Source organism: Anolis sagrei, chromosome 4, assembly GCF_037176765.1.
Source record: "Anolis sagrei isolate rAnoSag1 chromosome 4, rAnoSag1.mat, whole genome shotgun sequence".
Lineage (NCBI taxonomy): Eukaryota > Metazoa > Chordata > Lepidosauria > Squamata > Dactyloidae > Anolis > Anolis sagrei.
The window spans coordinates 101,280,842-101,305,686 of NC_090024.1; the positions used below are offsets into that span (position 1 = coordinate 101,280,842).

At 38.9% G+C, this 24,845-nt stretch overlaps 1 protein-coding gene across 1 annotated transcript in view; it reads right to left on the reverse strand.

The window, feature by feature from the left end:
* The window catches only part of ANKH (ANKH inorganic pyrophosphate transport regulator), a 177,439-nt gene that overhangs the window by 11,218 nt on the left and 141,376 nt on the right, over positions 1–24,845 (reverse strand). Inside the window, exons 7-8 of the mRNA XM_060774668.2 lie at positions 22,432–22,524; positions 14,991–15,086 (exon numbers count right to left, since the gene is read on the reverse strand). Coding sequence (XP_060630651.1) covers positions 14,991–15,086; positions 22,432–22,524 — 189 coding nt within the window. The remainder of the gene's footprint in view (positions 1–14,990; positions 15,087–22,431; positions 22,525–24,845) is intronic.

Consider the following 24,845-nt stretch of genomic DNA (forward strand, 5'->3'; position numbering starts at 1 on the left):
AAGGTACATTGACAATGAAATACAACACTGTCTGAGCTCTGTGAGTGCAGCATTTTTTTCTGAATGAAGCACAGAGTGTTTGAGGACTGGGACATCTGTAGAGATACCAAGGTGCTTGTTTATAAAGCTATTGTCCTCCCAACCCTGCTATATGCTTACAATGCATGGACTGTCAACAGATGTCACACTCAACTCCTGGAACTATTCCATCAGCGTGGAAAATCCTGCAAATCTCTTGGGAAGACAGGTGGACAAATGTCAACATGCTGTAAAAAGCAAAGACCACCAATATTGAAGCGATGCTCCTACGCCATCAACTCTGCCGGTCTGGCCAGGTTGCCCAAATGCCCAATCACCATCTCCCAAAGAAGTTACTCTACTCCCAACTCAAGAATGGAAAACATAATGATGGTGGACAGGAAAAGAGATTCAAAGATGGGCTTAAAGCCAACCTCAAAAACTGTGGCATAGACACTGAGAACTGGGAAGCCCTGGCCTTTGAGCACTCTAACTGGAGGTCAGCTGTGCAGAATTCTAAGAGGCACGAATGGAGGGTGAAAGGGAGAAACATGCCAAGAGGAAGGCACGTCAAGCCAACCCTGACCAGGATCGCATTCCACCTCAAAACCGATGTCCTCACTGTGGAAGAACATGCAGATCAAGAATAGATCTCCACAGCCACCTATGGACCCACCACCAAGACATTACACTTGGAGGGCCATCATCCGCAGGCTACGAGGAATTGCCTAACTAACTAACTAAGGTACAGTAAGTTACAGTAAGTTACAATAAGCCAAACTTCTGGAAATCTCACAGATTCAATAGGTCTACTCTAGTTGGAGCTAGCAATTGGTTTGAAGCCTTCTTGGAATAAAATCCAGCAACATATTGTCGAAGGCTTTCATGGCCAGAATCACTGACTGGGTTGCTGTGAGTTTTCTGGGCTGTATGGCCATGTTCACCCACATCTATGGCAGGCATCCTCAGAGGTTGTGAGGTCCAGCAATGTCTACTAAGAAGTTAGATTACTTCAACATAGTTCTGTGTCAGTTGACACAGTAAAATGACAATTATGACACAGGAAACAAAATCAGTGGAGTATTGACTGTAAAGCTTTTATGTAAAGAGTTTAAGAATGTCTGGGACTGCGAGACACTACACAAAACTTTGCAAATGGATCATTTGCAAAGAGATAAGGAGCAGTCTCTCGTGAGAATTCTATTGTTTCGGAGACTGCAATTCAGAATAGAGGGAATATTAACCATATGCTTAAAGAACTTGGATGCACTTTGACCTAGTGTCTTATTATATAACAAGGCATTGAATGTTTGCCTGTACCTGATTATATGCTGTAATCCACTCTGAGTCCCCTCGAGGAGAAGGGCGGAATATAATTTATTATTATTATTATTATTATTATTATTATTATTATTATTATTACTACTATTACTATTAACTTGCATGGAAAATAACCAAAACAATTGTTATAGTACAGTCTCTAATGACTGGGAATATATTGTTTGTGAGTAAACAATTTATAATAAGATTTATTTTTTTACCCTGTTGGCTGCATTCTGCCAGGCTTTGGAAACTATTGTTTGCGCCACTTTCCCTGCAAGAACAAAAGACCTTACAGATTGAAACACATCTGTTGTGCAGATTTTGGTCCAAATCATTATATCCAGATATCTTTTTTCCTCCAACAAACTAATAAAATCCAATTTTATTCTGTTAGGCTTGTATTATCCTCACATAAAGAAATGCACATCTTGGACTGCATACTTATAGTATCAATATAGTACTGATTTGTTCTGCTGAAAATGATAAGGAGGATATTCATACAATTCTTCTGTTTCCACAGGTTAAAGTAAACTAGTCATGTGTTAAAAACACATCCTGCACTGGCTTACAAAAAGGACACAATGTACAGAATAGATGTAGAATAGTACATAACCACAGGTGCAGCAAACCGCTCACCACACATATCAGTGATTGTCAACACGTACACCTACATCAAATACAACATCATGAAGCTGTCCATTAGACATCTGTTGCTCGGCTCCCCTTCTGCTTTATCTCTCTTCAGAATCAAGAGGAAGGAATGCAGACAGCTCTGAGATACAGGTTCAACCTCCAGATCTACCTACTTCACTACACTGAGAGTAAGTGGCTCTCTGGTATTTCAGATGATTATGTTTTTCAATTTTAACAGACTAAAACAAAAACTAAATACAAACATATAAAAAACACCCCAAAATCAACAGAAAAAGATTAAAGGTACTCTATCTAGAGTACTACTACTACATTATAAACCATTAAAAACCTAATTAACTATAAACACTCTGGTATTTCAGAAAGGGGTCCTTCCCAGTTATATTTGGAGATGCCAAGGACCAAAACTGGGAATTCCTTCTAGAGCTGTATCAAAGTATGGAAAGTTTACGAAGTTCTGATTCTATCATTGGTTATGGCTTATCTCCCGATAAGACCAGCAGTAATGCAAATAAATCACTACAATCACTACAGGAAAGAACTACCATCAATGTAGGCACCTACCTCATACCCTCCCCATAGCTAACACAATAAAAATAATAACTGTTGGAGTTCGGCCTGTGATTGTGTTTCAGGATCAGGGTACTTTGGGATGTTGGGAATGACAATGAGGTTCATATAGGTAATGGTGTTTCCAATGATGAGGTGGATATTGATGCAGAGAATGACCAGGAGATCCCTGTTCAAAGTGTATTTTCTGATGAGAATGTTCCTGAAAGATTTGGGGATGATAGTGTGCTCTCTGAATTGCTACTAGAGAATTCCCATGATTTGGAGCCTGAGAATAGCTTGATACCTGGGCCAACTGCAGAAATTAATGAGCCAGTAGATAGACGGGATGTTATTAGTCAAAATTGAAAAGCAAACCAGTCACTTAGGCCTTTTGCCAGGCTCAAAGAAAGAATGATAAGGGATTCAAGGCTAAAACGAAACCCATTCCTGACCGCTTGGGACATAGCGTAATTAGGAGATAAAAGTCCCAAGTACAGGATCTGTAGTCAGATGAAGCATCGTTTGGAATCAAGTCAAGACATCTTTCCTGGTCCTTGGAAGCTGTGCTTTGGATAGATTCATGAGTTAAGTGCCTTTGATTCATGTTTCCAGTTCTTGAAATTTACTATAGAAGTTTCTGCCTTTGTTTTTCATTAACTTTGATGGACTAATTTCCTGGACTATTTGTTCCGCCTCATCCTCCAGCCTAATTGGATTTACCTATTCTTTTAAAGAGTTCCAGAGCCACACGGCTCTGGAACTCTCTCCCACTGGAGATTAGAACTGCCCTTCTCTCCTGACTTTTAGCAAACAGGTGAAAACCTGGCTCTGGAAACTGGCATTTGACGAGTGAGTCAATAACTCGTGACTACATGGATGGATAATGATGAACTATGATTTTATTTTGATGACTTGGCCAATGTAATTATATGACTGTATTTCAGTATTTTAATGTTCTAGTGTATTATGGGATGGGATGTTTTTAAATGATTGTCTGTGATACTGTTGTTGTGAACCGGCCTGAGTCCCTCTGCGGAGGTGAGAAGACCGGTATATAAAAGTTCTAAATAAATAAATAAATATCTTCAATAAATGGATTGCATTTCTACTCAGCTGTGTGGTGTTTAAAGTCAGAGGGCTTTCCTGGTCTAGAGTACAACAATAACAACAATATTTTATTTCTGTTCCATCCTATCTTCCAAAGGGGACTCAGGGTGAATTCCAGCATATACAGTCACAATGACATACAGATACACAGATAAAGGTAAAGGCTTCCACTTTCATCTCCGGCTCTGGGGGTGGTACTCATCTCCAGCTCTGGGTTGGTGCTCATTTCCATTTCTAAGCTGAAAAGCCTACATTGTCCATAGACACCTCCTAGGTCATGTGGCCAGCATGACTGCATGGAGCGCTGTTTTACCTTCCTGCCGAGGTGTTACCTATTGATCTACTCACATTTGAATATTTTTGAACTGCTACATTGGTAAAAGCTGGGACTAACAGTGGGAGCTCACCCCACCCCAAAGATTTGAACTGCCAACCTTCCAGTCAGCAAGTTCAGCAGCTCAATTGTTTAACCTGTTGCGCCACCACGGCCCACAATAGCTTGGCGCACTCACATTTGTATCTGTAGTGCAAAACCCCAGACAGATTTCTATACAGGTCCTCTTTGCACATATACAGGTCCTCTTTGCACATATTCGCCACCCCCTGCAAAATTATACCTTTACTCCAATTTTTATGTTACACAGAATATTGGGCAATTAGATATTTTTAGAGTCAGGACAAAGTAGTCTTTCAGGCCTGAGTCTTTAAATGTCAATACGTATTTTTGAATATCTGGCCTGCTTGTTCTGCTGAGTTGGGCTTTGTAGTTCTGTCATTAAAGGACCACTTCAAAAACATTCCACCAATTGCTCCCCCTTTTTTGTTCCAAGCATTTTTTATTAAGTATCTGTTTTCTAAAAAATAATGCAATTCTAACCAGATGTTCATTCATCAGCAACTAAATGCTTATTCTATTATGGACTCTAGCTAAAAAATGTGCCTAAGAACAGAGGCACATATTGAAATTGAACTAACCTGTGTCTCAGTAACATATTACCTCCCTGCAATTCAAGTCATTTCCAAGAAAACTGTACTTAAAACCGAAAAAAGACTGCAATTTCACAGGCAGCTACCAGCTACCTATCATCCTGAAAAACACTGAGGTCTACAATGGATAATCATTGTAGCACTGAACAGTATGCCACTATACTGAGACAAACAATTTGGGTAGGTGATGGGATAATCTTCAGGAAATAATATGGTCTCAATGCACAAGAGGTGTTTCCAGAAACACATAATTTTATTTGGGGAACTTTGCAGGGAGGCTGAGGTTCTGCACCTAGTTTATAGAATGGGGTGAAAAAACAACCTTTTTTTCACTCCGAAACGTTTTGGAATCATGTGGGTATTAATAATTGGAGGGAAGGGGCCTCTAAAATACCTTGGGAGGTACAAGTAAACCAAATTTTGATCATGATGGACTATTGTAATGGAAAGACACTGATCTTCCAAAGCATCACAAACTGTGGACATATTTGTGGACAATTTCAACAGAAAGGAGGAAACCATGAAAATGAACAGTACCAGTATTGTTTTTTTAAAAAAACTCTAAAATCAGGGCAGTAGATAAAGAACACTCAAAAACAGGTGAATTACAGACAAGAAACAATCAGGGCCAACGAATCACCTCCCAACAAAGGATTCCCCTAGGTAGGAAGCAGCCAAGTTTTGAAGCTGCAAGGCTATTCAATGTTAATCAAGGTGATCAATTGCAACATTCACACTTGTTTCAAACAGATAAGAGTTCTTTCTCCCAACCAGGACTTTCCACAGATATATAAGCCCCACTTAGTCTCCGACAAACCTCAAGATCTCTGAAGATGCCTACCAGAGATGTGAAATGTCAGGAGAGATGCTTCTGGAAAATGGCTGTGCCGTCACACCCAGACCCTATAAAAATTAAAACTAAGATGTGCTTCTCTCTTTGTCTGGGCGGACCACGGGGGTCTTTCTTTAGAAGCTCAAAAATTCTCAGGAACTGAAGCCACTTCAGGTTTGGAACATCAAAACAGAATATTTATTTCTCAAAGTCCTTGCAGACTTGGCACAGCTTGTCAAAGTTACAAACAAAACAGTTAATTGGTGAAACCATAGAGATGATCTTTCTTTCTTTTTCTTTCAGTTACTAAGGTAACTCTTCCCCAAATGGTAGAAAATATCCTGGGATCCTTTCACCCTAACCCTGAGCTGCTCTGGTTAGAAAAAACAGGTTTTTTCCCTATCTATAGCTCAAAGTTAGCTTTGGAGATGAAGTAATGCTCAATAATATTCAATAACTTTTCTATATCTCAATTGCTATCTATAACTCAATTAGATCCAATATTACTCAATCTGCCTCTCTATCTATAGTATCTCAATTATATCTCAACTAACTTCTTTATCTATATAACTCAATCGTACTTACAATGATTTTTTCAGAGTTACCTGCCTGGCCAACAGCACATCTGAAGCTTTCTTTCTCTACACTGAAAGAGGCAGGGAAGATTCCAAAATGGAGACCTCAAGCCCTAGGAAAAAGGGCGGTCTCTAAACCCAAAGAGATACTTTCCTAAACTAATAGCTGCAAAAGGGCCTGCAGGCTGGCTTTGCAGACTCTGATACTGTTTAACTTCCAGGGTGCTGCTGGGTCTGTAGCAGCCCTGGGGAAATGCAAAAGAACACTATCCAATGCAACTAAAAGGTAATGCAAACTATGCTCCTGGAAGACGGAACAATGGCCATAAAGCCCAGAAAACTCACAGCAACCCAGTGATTCCAGCCATAAAAGCCTTCGACAACACTTCGTCACAGACTAGCTAAAGACACTGTCATAGTCACTTTGCATAACTTTCTAGAGATTGATGCAGACTAGTCAACATAGTTGGAAAACACACTTATGTAACCTAAGTCCTTTCCCTGATAATGTGTCTGAAATTGATTTAAAATGCTGATTTATGATAATATGCTACACTGCAGGCTGGGCCCATAGGAGTTGCTGTCCAAAAGCAAACTTTTATGGATGCTTCTATTAACAAAAAAGCAGAAGGAAGAATGAATATTAAACACGCTAGTAGAGTAAAATGTCAGAATCTGGAATAGGAGCTTAGAGAGGATGATAATACACAATACTCTGTTAGTCTCGCTTGTCTGGTCTTATAGCCCTGTTTCAATGGCCAAAAGTGTTTAGGATTTTGCAAAGCTAGTTTACAAAAATATATAAACAAATCTGAGAAAAGAGTCACAATGAGTGACCTATCGGGGAATATCAGCACCATCATTTATTCAAACAGCACCATCACAGTACCTGGTCTATACAAATAAAAGACCAAACAAGAAAATCTAGTCCCATGCCATCAGGCTGACAATCTAATGATACCTAAGGTAAAGGTTTTCCCCTGACATTAAGTCTAGTCGTGTCCAACTCTGGGGGTTGGTGCTCATCTCCATTTCTGAGCCGAAGAGTTGGCATTGTCAGTAGACACCTCCAAGGTCACATGGCCAGCATGACTTCATGTAGTGCTGTTACCTTTCCGCCGGAGTGGTACCTATTGATCTACTCATATTTGCATGTTTCTGAACCGCTAGGTTGGGAATATGATACCTACTCCCCAAAAACTATAGGGAGAAGAACCAACAGCTGCTCTGAGATCAGAGTGAAGAGACGGGCCAGGAAGGCAGTTCAATCTTGTCTCCTGAACTGTGCTTATGATAATATAATGTAATAGAATATAATATATTGTATATACATATAATAGTGATAATATTATAATGCAATACAATATACTACTTATAATATAATATTATAATTATATATTTTATATTAAATGTAATATTACTAATAATATGAGAGTATAATGTTATAGTACAGTGTAATATATAATATGATATGATAATAATATAATATATTGTATTTACTTTTTTACTTGTAAGCTGCTCTGAGTCCCCTTCGGGATGAGAAGGGCAGCATATAAATGTCGTACATAAATAAATACTATAACTGGAAACTGGGACCCCTTTTACACGGCCACATAATCCAGGTTATCAAAGCAGATGATCCATATTATCGAACTGGATTAGAATCATAGAATCAAAGAGTTGGAAGAGACCTCATGGGCCATCCAATCCAACCCCCTGCCAAGAAGCAGGAATATTGCATTCAAATCACCCCTGACAGATGGCCATCCAGCCTCTGTTTAAAAGCTTCCAAAGAAGGAGCCTCCACCACACTCCGGGGCAGAGAGTTCCACTGCTGAACGGCTCTCACAGTCAGGAAGTTCTTCCTCATGTTCAGATGGAATCTCCTCTCTTGTAGATTATGTGAGTCTACACTGCTATATACTCCAGTTCAAAGCAGATAATCTAGATTGTATATGGCAGTGTAGATAGGGCCTGGTTTTGATTCAGGACATGCACAACAGTGTGCTTGATATAACGGTTAATCCTGTCTTGGCCTGGGCTGACACACTGCATTCTGTCAACTCTCTGAAACGCAATTGCTTTCTGCTCTGTTCCACCAATTTATCAACAAATGGAAGAGTGTTAGCATTCTTTCAGCAGGAACGCTATCATTACTGATAAACTGCATTACAGAAGTAAAATCATTCACACGTATCTTATTGGGAAGTTTTCTTACACAAGCAATTTCATTTAGAGACCATAAAGACACCAAGCAGATAAGGAACAGCTGTTAGACTTAAGGATAAGTGAAAGAGGCCCATCTAATTAATCAGATTAATGAGACTTTTGATTAAGAACAAGCATCAACTCAGTCTGAACAAACTATTTATAGAAGCCAAGCTCAGGATGCAGTTGGCTCACAGTCGATCAAACTTAGGGAGAAAGAAAGATAAAAGATTGATGAAGCTGAAAAGGCTTCAATTGAGTTTTTTTTCATAAGCAATCAGAGATGCACCACTGTGTCAGTGTTAAAAATGGCCGTATGTAAACAAGCAAGTATTTATAGCAATGCTGCACAATTCAAATCTTTCCAGGGGTGCCTTTGACATTTTACTTCACTTAAAAGGCCAATACAGTTTCACAACAAAAGGTTTTTGTAGGGCATATTTAAACACAGGGGGGCCGTGGTGGCGCAACAGGTTAAACCGCTGAGCCGCAGAACTTACTGACTGAAAGGTCAGTGGTTTGAATCCACAGAGCGAGGTGAGCTTCCATAATTAGCCCGAGCTTCTGCCAACCTGGCAGTTCAAAACCATGCAAACGTGAGTAGATCAATAGGTACTGCTCCGGCAGGAAGTCATGCCAGTCACATGATCTAGGAGACATCTATGGACAATGCCAGCTCTTCAGCTTAGAAATGGAGATGAGCACAACACACCCACTTCATGTTAAGGGGAAATCTTTACCTTTAATAATAATAATAATAATACCTTGATCAGATGATTCATTGGAACCTGTGCCACAAATACTATCTGCCCGCGGCAAAGAACTGGTAGGATCACAAGCCAGAAAAAGTTACAGAAAATGAACACGTCAAATTCCTCTGGGACTTCTGAATTCAGACAGACAGAGTTTTGGAGCACAATACCCCTGATCTCTTGATCGTGTTAAAAAACAAAGTATAGCTCGTCGATGTTGCAATTCCAGGTGACAGCAGGATTGAAGAGAAACAACTGGAAAAGCTGAGACAATATGAGGATTTAAAGATCGAACTGCAAAGATTCTGCCGCAAGCCAGTAAAGTTGGTCCCAGTGGTGATTGGCACGCTGGGTGCAGTACCTAAAGACCTTGGCCTGCACTTAAACCCAATCGGCGCTGACAAAATTACCATCTGACAAAATAACCTCTGGCACAGACTTCCAAGAAGTTTCTATAAGCAGATGTATCTCTTCTGGACAACTGTCCCAACAAAACAAATAAGCCAAAAGGCCTATTCAACAGAATTGGCTCCCAGCCAAACCTTGAATCTTAACCCAAAATCAATAACCCCCTGTAGTTTTATCACTACCAGGTCCTTTCCTATAACCACTTTGGTCACAAATAAACTTCCTGTTTCTCCCACTAGAGAAATCTGTCCCTTCCTGTAGCTCACCGGCTTACAGACTGCCCCTTCAAACAGCTGCCCCGTGAAGAGGCAGTTGGCTCCGCTCCCGTTGCTATGGCAACTCAGCTCAAGCCACCAGCCATCATCTCTAACAAAATATAATCCTACATACTTACCATTTATTAACTACTGTTTAAACAACACATAACCATAGAAATAAAAGTTACACATCATCACAAATAATAATAAAACTTTATTTATATTCTGCTCTATCTCCCCAAAGGGACTCAGGGCAGATTTCAAACATAAAAGGTAAACATTCAATGCCTGAATACAACAACAATACATCCATACTAACAAAATGTATTCAACCCAACATATAAATACAAATTATAACTTAACAAACTAAAATTAAACAATAAACAATAATTTCCCATTTCTTTCGGGCAAATCAATCAATGATTGCTTAAAAACACATGTGTATATTTTTTTTACTAAGATCAGAAGGACACAAAAGCATTATTGGTTGGATTGTGCAGAAAGACTGATACAGATCTATTTTTACTTCACGTGTTTTGTGTCTGTTTATTTTTGTTATTTATATACTGATCTCTTTTTTTGCTTTGAAGACAATGGTAGAAGATTGGTGCAAGAGTGGGCAACTTCAATTTTACAGATATTGTTGGACTTGAGTTCCCATAATCTCTCACTAATGCCTATGACGGCTAGGACAGATAGACACTGCAGTCCAAGACCATCTGAAAGGCTATACCTGCTCACTCGTACACTAACGGACACTGTCCCTAAGATTTCACCTATAGTACTAAAACAATACAAAAACGTTTAAGCTCAATTGTAAAGGGAAAAGACATATTTTACAAATAGCAAGCTCCTTAATCATTCCAATATGGGAAAGATTCCTGCCTGAAACCCTGCAGAACAAATTACAATAGAGGAAGTAATCATCTAAAATGTATCATATTTCATCCACTTATATGGAAGCTGAAGACTGAGTAGACCATTTAAGTCCATCAAAATGTTACATTATTACAGCTTGGTATTCATTTCTCCATATACATCAATGTGAACAAGGAGATATAACTTGTAGACATTATTAGCTTCATTCTCCTCCTCATTCTCTTATGCCTTTTTAAGTGATCTAACTCAATCAATAGGGGCCATGGTGGTGCAGCGGGTTAAACTGCTCAGCTGCAGAACTTGCTGACCAGAAGGTCAGTGGTTCAAATCCGTGGAACGGGGTGACCTCCTGTTGCTAGCCAAAACTTCTGCCAACCTAGCAATTCTAAAACATACAAATGTGAGTAGATCAATAGGTACCGCTTCAGCAGGAAGTTAATGGCGCTCCATGCAATCATGCTGGCCACATGACCTAGGAGGCATCTACAGACAACACCAGCTCTACGGCTTAGAAATGGAGATGAGCACCCAGAGTCGGACTCAACTAGACTTAATGTCAGGGGGAAATCTTTACCTAACTCAATCAGTGAAGCATTGGCCCTGAATAGGGGCCATGGTGGTACAGCAGGTTAAACCGCTAAGCTTCAGAACTCGCTGACCAGAAGGTCAGTGGTTCAAATCCATGGAACGGGGTGACCTCCTGTTGCTAGCCCCAGCTTCTGCCAACCTAGCACTTCTAAAACATGCAAATGTGAGTAGATCAATAGGTACCACTTTGGCAGGAAGGTAATGGCGATCCATGCAATCATGCTGGCCACATGACCTAGGAGGCATCTACAGGCAACGCCAGCTCTACGGCTTAGAAATTGAGATTATCACCCCGAGTCGGACTCAATTTAATGTCAAGGGGAAACCTTTACCTAACTCAATCAGTAAAGCTGCTGAGCTGAATCTGCAAGAGCTGAACAGGTCACCACTAATGATCGGGTGACTTAGAGGTCTCTCATTCATAGGATCACCGTAAGTCGAAATTGACTTGACGGTAATTAACAACAACAAAAAAGTAGTGCATGTCACCATATTTTTTGGCAATGTACTTCTCTCTATGCTAGATTCCTCCAGGCATATCCATCTCTTTCCTAATATGCCAAAAATATGCTTTTACTTTTCAAAAATCCATCATGTGACTCCACAATGAGCAAGAACAGGCAGATGAGTAATGACTGAACTGGTCAAAGTCAGCAGACAGTCATCAGTGATTCAGTGCAGTTCTGAATTCTTATGCAACCATCTATCTTTTCTAGTGTGAGGGCAGCCAAGAATGCACAGATGCTGTCAGTGGCAAGACTAACTACAGAGCCACTGTCCATACAATAAAAACCTCTGTTTCCAACCTGCTTAGTTATCAAGTACTGAGGATGAAGAAATTGCTATATTTTGTGTGTCCTAAGAAGGGTCTTTTTTTTTTTTTTGACTGCTCAGAGTGCTTTGCATTGATGATCCACATCATTTTTACAGGTCAGCATTTTTGTTTCCAAGCTGCTGAGGAGGCTGAAACAGGGAGACAACAGCTTGCCTTAGAAGAATTAATAAATGGATAACAGGAAATTTCAAAATTCTGGCTCACAGTTTGCACTATAAGAGTTTTGTCACACAAGGCAGTATATTGCAATTGGAGCAGGATAATCACATCTCCAGTTGGATGTCGACTTTTCTGTTTTTCTCTTGTGGGAGATTGTTTAATGAAAAAACTCAATGAATGATCATTCCTGGTACTGTTCTGCTATCATTTGCAGTGCAATAATTCAGTTTCACGTTAATGCTGACTTGGGGTGGTCAGAAGATGAGTTTTAGGTGTGACTTCAGTTCCTGTTGCTTATCAGTGGCCAGGTGGACATTTCAATTTGCCTTCATTTCACTTTTCAACTCTTTTTACAAAAAAATCTGTTGTCATATGACTGCCCCCTGCCCCCCTCTCTCTCACACACATACCAACACACTCAAGATACTTGGAAATATGAATCTCACAATTAAAAAATATTTTTCATTAAACTTTTTCAACTGTTTTTCTTGTGAAATTCCAGACTTGATTAAGCACTGGCAGATGTACTGCTATCAGATGAATGCCAGCATGTAAACTAGGAATTTGCTAGTGATTAATTGAGTCTTGAATCGGAAAACTGCTTCCCTTTCCCAAAACACCTTTTCAAATGTAAGACAGTTTATATTTCATTTTTTATTTCAGGAGTTTTTTATTTGTGTTTGTGTGTGTGCATGTATGTGTGCACCAAACTAAGAAAAGGGACAGAATTGGATTATACTGAATGATGGCCAATGGGTTAAACCCTTGTGCTGCTGAACTGCTGACCTGAAGCTTGGCAGTTCAAATCTGCGGGTCATAGAATCATAGAATCAAAGAGTTGGAAGAGACCTCATGGGCTATCCAGTCCAACCCCCTGCCAAGAAGCAGGAATATTGCATTCAAATCACCCCTGACAGATGGCCATCCAGCCTCTGGGTGAGCTCCCACTGTTAGCCCCAGCTTCTGCCAACCTAGCAGTTCAAAAACATGCAAATGTGAGTAAATTAATAGGTACCACTCCAGCAGGAAGATAACAGTGCGCACTGCAATCATGCCAGCCACACTATCAGAGAAGTGTCTATGGACAACGCGGGCTCATTGGCTTGGAAGTGGAGATGAGCACCTCAAGACGGAGTTGAGCACCACCTCCAGAAGCTGGAGATGAAAGGGGAAGCCTTTGCCTTTGTCTGTGAATTTCTGGCTCATTGTATTAGGCATTGAATGTTTTCCTGTGTTCATGTTTGTATATATGCTGTAATGCGGTCTGAGTCCCCTTGGGGAGATAGGGTGGAATATAAATAAAGGGTTATTATTATTATTATTATTATTATTATTATTAATACTGTGTGATAACCTTTTAGAGCATAAGCTGGAGATGAAAGGGAAAGGCTTTGCCTTTGCCTGTGAATTTCTGTCTCATTGTATTAGGCATTGAATGTTTTCCTGTGTTCGTGTTTGTTTATATGCTGTAATGCACTATGAGTTCCCTTGGGGAGACAGGGTGGAATATAAATACAGGGTTGTTATTTATTATTATCATTATCATTATTATTAATAATAATAATAATAATAATTTATTTATTTATTTACGACATTTATATGCCGCTCTTCTCACCCCGAAGGGGACTCAGAGCGGCTTACAAGGTATATATACATATAATATATTATTAACATAGTACAATATCAGTTTTAAATATTGCTATATTGCACTATATCAATTATACTGTAATATTATTAGTAATATTACATGTAATATAAATATATAATTAAAATAGCATATTATTATTAGTAGTATTATATTGCATTACATTACAATATTATAAATATTATATGTATATACAATATATTATATATTATATTATAACATATTATTAGAAAAGCACAGGACACAATAATAATAATAATAATAAGAATAATAATAATAATACTGTGTGTGATAACCTTTTAGAGCATAAGCTGCAGATGAAAGGGGAAGGCTTTGCCTTTGCCTGTGAATTTCTGTCTCATTGTATTAGGCATTGAATGTTTTCCTGTGTTCGTGTTTGTTTATATGCTGTAATACGCTCTGAGTCCCCTTGGGGAGACAGGGTGGAATATAAATAAAGGGTTGTTGTTGTTATTATTATTATTATTATTATTATTATTATTACTAATACCATGTGTGATAACCTTTTATAGCATGTGCAGATTGCAACGCTGGGCAGATTCCGATGGTGTGTTAGGGAAGAGAATAATCCTGATTGCACAGAATATTTTAAAAGTGCTATGTTAGCAGGAGAGGCACCTGGTGTGATAAAATCCTTAGTTTTTATTTCCCATCACATTAGATACAGCCCTCCATCACACATACCAACACCTATATGCATGCACATATAGACAAATAGATACAATGATGAGAACACAGTGTTTGTTGTTTTCTAAGTGTAGTGCCTGTTTTTCAGTCATGAGAGGGAAAGATCCAGCACGTAAACTCCAATATTTCATTTAAATTTAAATGTACTTAGTACTGCAGGGTCACAGGAGCAGAGCAGTAGATCAGGATTAAGACCCTTACTCACTTAGGGCTCTTAACCTAGTCTCTGTCTCACAGAGTGACTACATGAGGAGAAAAAGAGTGAGGTGGGAGTGGAGTACCACTCTTAACAACTTCTACAGACCCTGGGCCCCCTTCTACATAGCTGTATAAAATCCACATTAAAGTGGATCATATGTCAGTGTGTGAGGACTCAGACAGCGCAGTTCAAAGCAGATATTGTGGATTATTTTCCTTGATATTCTGTGTTATATAGCTGTGTGGAAGAGCCCTGGGATAAACAGAAAATCAAGAATAACTGATATGATAGTATTTTGACTTCTTACCGTTAAGGACAAGGCCATGCAGACAAAGGTGAACTTTTTGATATGAGTTGATGAGACAGTACTGCTGCTGTTCACCATTTTATTGCTGGGGTTATTCTAGAGTAAAAGAAGAGAAAATAGCATTAACATTTGATGTTTCTACCGAAACACCGCAACTGCATCTGTAATTCTATTTCCACTTGCCTGGGAGTATACACCCTATTAATTCTTATGGCACTTAATTCTAAGTAAATTTCATAGAATTATGCTGTGAATTATGCTATAAAGTAACTGATTTGCTGGCATATGTACCTATAAACAATGAAGAAGGGGGAGAAGAAGCCACTTTTTGCCTCCAAAAAGCTGCTGAATTTGCAGAATAAAGGAATAAAGGAACATTGACATAATTTTGTTTATTAGACCTGCTGACAATCCAGTGGTGCTCACTGAGAAGTATCAGCAAAGCTTCCCACTAAGAGAAATTGAAACGAAAAGCATTTTGTATTGCCACAATCCTCTTTTTGCTATAGTTCATACCATAGACTTTATAAACATGTATGTGGATCACAGCTGCAGACTGAACCACAGTTCTTCAGCAAACAATGAGTACATAATACTTAACTGGTAGCCTTAGAACTATACATATGGGTTTTTGAAGTATCATATGTGATAAAGCATGCATTGTGTGTGATAAAGTGTCATATATGATAAAGAATGGGTTTTAAATGTGTGCTCTTTGTTTGATCTGTTTTGTGTCTTTTAATATATATTTTATAGAAATATGTTTTAATATTGATATTTTTAATAGAAATACATTATAATATGTGATATTTTTACAATGTTTATGCTTTTTAATTATTCTGTAACCGGCCTCAAGCCATGAAGAGAGGCGAGTAAGAAATATAATAATAATAATAATAATAATAGTAATAATAATTTGAAACACAACAAGATGAGTCAACACCAGGCAAGATCACTCTGCTGGCTGTTGTATTGGATCACACATCGGGCACTTCCCAAGTGTCTAGGACTATGTGATGTATCGGCGAATAATGCCTGCAGATCCCAGTAAGGTGGCCTTCTGCAGCTGGCAGATGGTAATCTTGTAAGCGCCGATTGTGTTTAAGTGCAGGCCAAGGTCTTTAGGCACTGCACCCAGTGTGCCAATTACCACTGGGACCACCTTTACTGGCTTGTGCCAGAGTCTTTGCAGTTCGATCTTTAAATCCTCATATTGTGTCAGCTTTTCCAGTAGTTTCTCTTCAATCCTGCTGTCACCTGGGATTGAAACATCGACAATCCATACTTTGTTTTTTAACACGATCGTGAGGTCAGGAGTATTGTGCTCCAAATTATTATTATTATTATTATTATTATTATTATTATTATTATACAGGCACAGCTGACTTCTGCTTTAGTTGGTCATATTGCAGTTAGGTGCCGCTTTCAAACAGAATTCACACAAGGAAGAAAAGAGATCAAGGTCAAGAATATCTATCAGTGGTTCTCAACCTGGGGTCCCCAGATGTTTTTGGCCTACAATTCCCAAAAATCCTAACAGCTGGTAAACTGGCTGGGATTTCTGGGAGTTGTAGGCCAAAAACATCAGGGGACCCAAGGTTGAGAAGCACTAAGTTCAACAAAAGCTGCTCTACTGCAACTCTCATTTGGCTTAGATACATAGGCAATAGTAAGTGATGCTGAGAGCTGCAGCCTACAGAAAATGACATTTTCCCAAGTAAGCAGTGAACATACATGTCGTCTCAGAGTTAATTTGCCTATTCCACTTCTTTGTGAGAGTCTACAGAAGAAAACCTTGCAGTTTGAAGCAGTGAGATGCTAAGGCAGATGCTCAACACATGACAAACCTGAGCTTTGTACTGTTTTTTAAAATTTTGCTCCCAAGAACAGATCAGGCGCAAATCACTGCATCAACTCCTGACTCATTATATCTCCAATTAGCAAAGAAAGCACCCCACAGAACACAAAGTGCTGAACACCAGGCTCTTATTCACTCTAATGATCTGTAAACATTCCGTGTTGCATGGAGATTCAATGTGTCACTATGCTAACAGAACCGCCCCTCAACCCGCAATCTATACATGCAGATGCAGCTTCTGGAAAATCAGCATTCATGGACAGTAGGGAGCCATCCCAGTGAAATCTTCCCAGGAAGCTGTCCATGCTGTTTTATGTATGAGTAAAAATGTCATTAATATATTTTTTTTCAGGGTGGCTATGTGAGGTCAGGTATTTTAAAAAAAACCCTACTGAAATGGTCAATCCATGCTTGGGACTTTTCTTGTATCCATTTTAAGATTTACAAAAAAAGGGGGAAAGCATAATGTATTTTTAAGTATATTATTTCCCCAGAAATCCATAAGCAAATCCAAAAAGAAGGAGAAATGGGTTTTCTCTACATAATAAATAAATAAATAAATAATCTTTATTTATACCCTGGCACCATCTCCCCCAACGGGGACTCGGAGCGGCTTACATGGGGCCAAGCCCGAACAACAAATTACAATACAAAAAATACAATAAAATAAACAACATAACATTAAAGTATAAAACATCAAAGCATATAAACAATATACATAGAACATAAGAACCAAACATAAGGACAAAGAGTGGGCTGCATGTACATAAAATGATTTTAAAACTCTGAGTGAGATAAAGGGGTAAAACTAATTGTAAGGAGGACTCATGGAGAGATGTGATAATAAACAAACCTACATACAAGGGGGGGACGACTCCTGGGGTAAGAATGCTGAGGGAGCAGCAGCATGAAATTGTGTGGCTACTTTCCGAAGGCGCAACGGCAGAGCCAGGTCTTGAGACTCTTTTTAAAAGTTTCTAAAGTAGGGGCTTTCCTAATCTCTCCGGGCAGTGAGTTCCAGATTCGAGGGGACACAGAGGAGAAGGCTCTCTTCTGAGAGACTGGCAAGGGTGAGAGGAGAGCCTCGCCCAAAGATCAAAGAGTTCGGGCTGGTTCATGAAGAGAGATACAGTCACGAAGGTAGGCGGGTCCCAAACCGTTTAGGGCTTTATAGGTAAGAACCTGAATCTTGAATTGCGACCGGAAGATGAACAGAAGCCAATGGAGTGGTGAGTGGGACATTATCTCTTCCGGCAGACCTACTCAGTCAGTTTTTACTATGAAGTTAAATTCATGCCTTGTGCTTGCTGTATTTTCATCTTTGTTCTGTGTGTTTTAAATATATGTATTTCATAGAAATACATTTTAATATATGTATTTTATATAATGATGTATTTTTAGCTGTGTTGGGGCCCACCTCAAGCCAAGAAAGGAGAATAATAATAATAATAATAATCATCATCATCATCATCATCATCATCATCATCATCCTAATTCAGACTGACAGTTTTGTAGCACAATGCTCCTGACCTCACAATTGTGTTAAAAAACAAAGTATGGATCATCGATGTTGCAATCGCAGGAGACAACAGAATTGATGAGAAGCAACTAGAAAAGATTACACAATAAGATCGAACTGCAAAGACTCTGGCACAAGCCAGTAAAGGTGGTCCCAGTAGTGATCTGCACACTGGGTGGAGTGCCTAAAGATCTTGGTCAGCACTTGGAAACAATCAGTGCTGTCAAAATTAGCATCTGTCAACTGCAAAAGGCCACCCTATTCAGATCTGCATGCGTTATTCCCCAAGTCCTAGACATTTGGGAAGTGTCCAATGTGTAATCCAATATGAAAGCAGGCATAGTGATCTTGTTTACTATGTACTAATCTTCTTGTATATTAAATAATAATAATAATAATAATAATAATAATAATAATGACATTTTTTGTGAAATATTGGCCCATTAACAGTTGCAGCTGGTGGCTTCCATTTCAGTACCATGCTGGTTCCTCTCTAGATTTCAGGCTGATCTTTAAAGAACATGCTCAAATTACTAAACCTTATATTCCGAACAAGTTCAGCACCTTGGAGAGATCTTTTAAAATTTAGATAGAACTGGACATAGCAGAATAATTCATATGCTGCTCTAACTTTGCAGGATGTATTATGATCTTTAAGCATATAAAGACACATAATCATTCCACAAGGGCATAAATGTTGTCTCCCGGATAAAACCCCCCAGATCAGAAATGGGTTGGGGAAACCATCTGTTAGAGATGTCCATTACAACGTTCCCCACTGCAAAGCTGAAGAATCACAAGAGTCATTAAGGTCGGCTAAACAGAAGCTTCTCCGCACAAAGATTTATAACATCATTAAAGGAGCCTGGAAGGCCATGCTAAATAGGAAAGAAGATCCCCCCCCCCTTCAGTTGGTGATTTATTACACTCAAATGATTTGCATCCAAAATATTCTAAGTCCAGTCTCCATTTATAAAGTATTTGGAAAGTGGAACTAAGTGCCCAGACAGACAGCATAGCACTCAAAATCTGAAGATTAAATTAAGGGGCAATTTGGACTGGAAATAAGAAATGGATTTAATGTCTCTAAGACTCAAACAATTAAAAGCTCTACTTGAGAGCGTATATGTCAGAGAATGGAAAACAAATGCTGTCTCTGATGCCAGAATTTAAGCAGAATGATTTATACAATATCATAAGCATGGCCACCAAAAAAATTGTACAGAAACGAGTAAAACAAAAATGATCCTATGTTTATTACAATATCCATGGTCTAAACAGATGCTAGATTTGAATAAACGTATGACAGAAAGTAATGGGAGTTTAGAACAGAAACTGGGCTGTAATAGAGAATTTTAATTTTAGAAGTATTTGTTGTAGTGCAGCCAGAGGTTAAAGATGAGGGGATTGTTCAGTCACAGCTTGTGAGGAATGATGGGTTTTCCAGTGTGGGAAATGAAGGGATTTTGGATTATGATTCTGTCTGGGAGGATGGGCCGGTATCTGGTCAGGAAAAAATGGCTTCAGAATAGGGAAGAGATGGAGATGCTTGGGCATCAGCAGATAGGGAATACCTTTCCCCTGGTCATTCCATGGCAATGGAAAATAAGGAGCTGAAAGGGAAAGATCTTTCCCCACAGAAAACACCTGAGGTCAGTAGGAGTTTGAAACTTGACCTCAAGGAGGAGGGAGTCAGATTACAGAGGACACAGAGACTCCGTGAGAAATCCTTGAAACAGATGAAATGTTAAAGGCATGACTTCATGGCTTGTGGACCTTAAATTAAAGTGTTGTTTACTGAAGGGGTTAAAGCAGGTAAGACTGTGTCACTGTGTACACCTTGGATTTTGTTCTTGTTCCACGTTCAAGTCTATGTCTAAGATCTTTGGAAAAGTCTTGGGCTCAAGCTCAAGGATTCATGTTTTGGAAGAAGTTCCGGAGTGTCTGGTTATAGGTTTACGCCTATGTATTGATTTATGATTTTTTTTCATGTACCTTGTTACTTTTGAACTGAACTTTCATGTTTGGACTATTGCTTTTTGAAAGCCTTTTTAATTGCTTTTTGGACATTGGTTTTTACATTGCCTTTTGCCTTTTTATATTTGTTTTCTTTAATAAACTGTTTAGTTAGTAAGACTGGAATATTGTGTGGTGCTGGGTGCAAAGGTGACTTCAGGCCAGACTGCAGCAATATTGTAGATACTTATATATGAGGAATAAGGAGAAAATACCAGATATGGAAGATTACTTGGATAAACTCCAATTGAACAAATTATGTCTGGAACAAAAGCAATGTCTAAATGAGCCTGTGACAATTACGGATTTTACTGAAGTAATTAAAAAGATATTTTAGGTATGGAGAAAGTGTTTGATAAAAATTTTTGAATTGCTGATTTGGTGAAAATATTATCCGGACAATACAGATAATTTACTCAGCTCAACATTTATTCTGATTTTTGTAAATGGTAATGTAACACAATTGGGTGAGATACAAAAGTAAGCTAGACAAAGTAGCGTCCCCTCCCCTTTACTTTATTTTGGTGTTGGGATGCTACGGAGATATCAAACAATATGACAGAATCTACGGGGTAAGATTTTAAAAAGACCAATATAAGATGAAGGTTATATGATGTTGTGATGATGACACAAAACCCACTGGGCTCAGTGCAGATTTTTCTGAAAAAAATTAAGGCATTTGAGACATGTTCTATTTTTAAAGTGAATTGTGATAAAAACCAAAATCAGTGACTAAATATAAGATCCCAAAAAAGGATAATTAACTTATCTTTCCAATTTTAAAGTGGAAAAAGAGGGATTAAATATCTGAGAGTTACAATCAAGAAGAAGAACAGTTTATTACTAGTAAACAACTATGAAAAAGTTTGAAAACAAATTAAAAGAGACTTAGGATCCAACTACATTGCAAAATTAATGCAGTTTAATACCACTTTAACTGTTGTAGCGCAATACGATGGAATTCTAGAATTTGTAGTTTGGTGATTCACCAGCACTCTTTGGCAGGGAAAGTGAAAGGCTTTGTAAAATTACATATCCCATGATTCCATAGCATTGAGTCATGACAGTTAACATGATGACAAACTGCATTAGTTCTACAGTGCAGGTGTATCTTTTGAAAAATGTGGAAAGTTGAATTTATTCAATCTGGGTAGAATAGCAAATGATCCCTACTATAAAAATGGATCCGCAGAAAGATTTCTAGATTTTTTTTGGCAGGCAAATAATGTCAGAGTGTGACAGAAGCTTTGAAGCTTAGAAGAATGGACACTTTGAGACTTCAGTAAAAGCAAACGTATAGCTTTACTGAGTAGAGCAAATATACAGCACACACTCGCATTGACGCCCAACCAAAAAGAACAGAAACAAGACAAAAGCACCGAAGTAAGAAGGACGAACGAAATCTTATCTCTGGATCCTCCCTATGTGTTCCAGGCACACTCAGGGTCACATCTTCACAGTTCGTTAGAGACTTGACTGATTTCAGTGTCAATACACTCTCTGCTAATGCGATCAGGTTACATTCACAGGCATTACACAAAATTACATTTAAACATTCACATTACACTAATCTTACATTAAGAGATAAACCCACACTAAAACTTACTCAGTGAAGCAAAGGAAAGCCCTTGGAACTTGACGATCATGTCAGAAGATTTGGGTGACATGGTTATCATTTGGTATAACAAAAGTCACATGCTGAATTTAAAAGTCACTGTATTAGAAATTACAAATTAGCTAATGAATCTCACAACTTGGCCATGATCAAACCTCAGCATGACCAAAAGACGGCGGGGTGGCAAACAGCGAGGCAGAGGCAAACAGACATATAGCCAAGGCTGTTACATCAACAGTGGCAACAGAAGCGGGATTTGAAAGATTCTGCATTTGATCTTAGCCAAGAAGTGATTTGAAGTTTCATATCATTCCATGTTGTCTCGTTTCCTACAGGTTTCACATAGCTATAAAACCAATTTCTCAGAGAGCATTCTTGGCGAGCACATATCTGAAAGGGAATCAAAGCCTCTCTTCTTAGAAAATAAGCTCACCTTGTCAAAAGCAGGATAAACAGCTCGAATCTCTGTCAACCAGCCATATGGCATATGCCCCACTGGATATGTAGCTGTCAGAATTGCCACTGCCTAAGGGAAGAGACACACAAAAAAGAGACCGAAAATTAAAGATCAAATTTGCAGAGCAGTTCATCAAAATTACTTTTTGTACAATATTCAGTTGGTTCCATCACATTTATGTTAGGAAAAGTCTGTATGGTCAAACAAGTAACTGATTTATGATTACTATGTTAGGGGCAAAAATCCCAGACTAGTGAGTCTTTGCTTTTAACTGTACTGGAAGATGTAACAGCATTAATTTGAGTATTAGTAGTTTAGTATTATGCTCCAACAGTTTCTAAATTTGCAAACAGAAAACCTGAGTTATCACTCCCTACTCCCAAGATGACCAAAAGGTAATTAAATAATTTCAACCCACAAATTATGTTAATATGCAGCAGATCCACTTTTAATAACACAGCACTATTACACTTTACACGGTCACATTTTCCTAAAAAGTATTTTATTGCAGTTGCACAGAATATAACATAAGGATGTTCATTCCACCTATAAAATAGTGAAAGATTAAGGAACCCACGTGTGGTGGAGATCATGGACTAATCTAATGTCATAGGAGCAGACACTGGGACCGTCTTCTGCTCTCTGTCCTATATCCACATCTCTCCCCCCATAATTTGTTCCGGTGGGTCACCCAAAAATGAGGTAGGCATCACCCTCTCCTAGTTCTCCTGAAATAATAACAATACCTTATTTATATCCTGCCACCATCACCCGATGGGATTCGGGGCGGCTTACAAAGCACTCCAGGGTGAACATACAGTGTACAACCAATAAAAATGGTACAAAAGTATAAAACAAGTCACATAAAATTATAACAACAAACCCCCGTCAACACATGTTAGCATAAAATCAAAATAATACAATTTTAAACAGCAATAGATAAAAATAACTGCCGTCGATTCACAGGTGCTTCATATGGACCCATTCAACTTACTCAAGGTTAAAGGCCTGTCTGAACATCCATGTTTTCAGGTTGGAATGGAAGGATGGAATGGTGGGGGCTAATCTAATCTCTTTTGGGAGTGTATTCCAGAGCCGTGGGGCCACTACAGATAAGGTCTCCTCTCTCGTCCCCACCAACTGCGCTTGAGACAGTGGAGGGACCGAGAGGAGGGCCTCCCCTGTCGATCCCTGAGCTCGTGCTGGTTCATAGAAAGAGATGTGGTCTCGAAGTTAAGTTGGGCCCAAAGCGTATAGGGCTTTATAGGTAACAATCTGTGCCTTGAATTGAGCCTGGAAGCTTGTCAGAAGCCAGTGGAGCTGCTTCAGCAGTGGTGTGGTATGTTCCCTGTAGCTAGCTCCAGTTAGTAATCTGGCCGACCATTGCACTAGCTGCAGTTTCTGAACTGTCTTCAAAGGCAACCCCATGTAAAAGTCCTATGAGAGGAAAAGCCAAACTGGATATAACCCCAAGATCTGAGACCCCTTCAATATATTAAGCATTTTTCACGACATCATGAAAGGACCTGAAACATATCAGCAACTTTCTGTGACATAGCAGCTACTACCTACCTACATGAAACTCAAGTATGCAAAATGTTTTCAGAAGTATATATGGCAAATGACAGGTCTATATGCAGATGAACTTCATATAGGGGTGACACAAGTGGACAGCTGTTCAGGAGCTATGGTGGCACAAAGGATCCATGGTGGTGTGATGGGTTAAACCATTTTGCTGCTGAACTGCTGACCTGAAGGTTGGCAGTTTGATCCACGAGACAGAGTGAGCTCGCGTTTGTCAACTCCAGTTCCTGCCAACCTAGCAGTTCAAAAACATGTAATGTGTGAGTAGATAAATAGGTACTACTTCAGTGGCCTCTGCCTTTATTTATTTATTTATTTGCGGCATTTATATGCCGCCCTTCTCACCCCAAAGGGGACTCAGAGCGGCTTACAAGTCATATGTACATAAAACATACTATATTATTAGCATAGTACTAATACATCATTCATAATATTAGTATTATATAATATTATATTGTTTGTGTCTGTGTGTCCCATTGTTTATAATTGGAAAAGCATTGATTGTTTGTCAATGTATGTAAAATGCTGTAGTTCCCTAGGAGAGAAGGGCGGAACATAAATAAAGTGTATTATTAAAGTGAATCATTCAGAAATCTAGGAAACAAAGTTGGAAATTTGTGGGTTGCTGCAAGGGAACTGATACTCCCAGAATAATTAGCAAGCAGCGCCATTCACCCTGTTTATGAGCATTAATCCACCAGGACAATGATTACAAGGATCAACCTGAGACTCTTTAAAAACAGAGAAAATAAGTCCCAAGGAACAAAAATCAAGACTCTTAGGGCCAAGTACAACTCAACCACTTG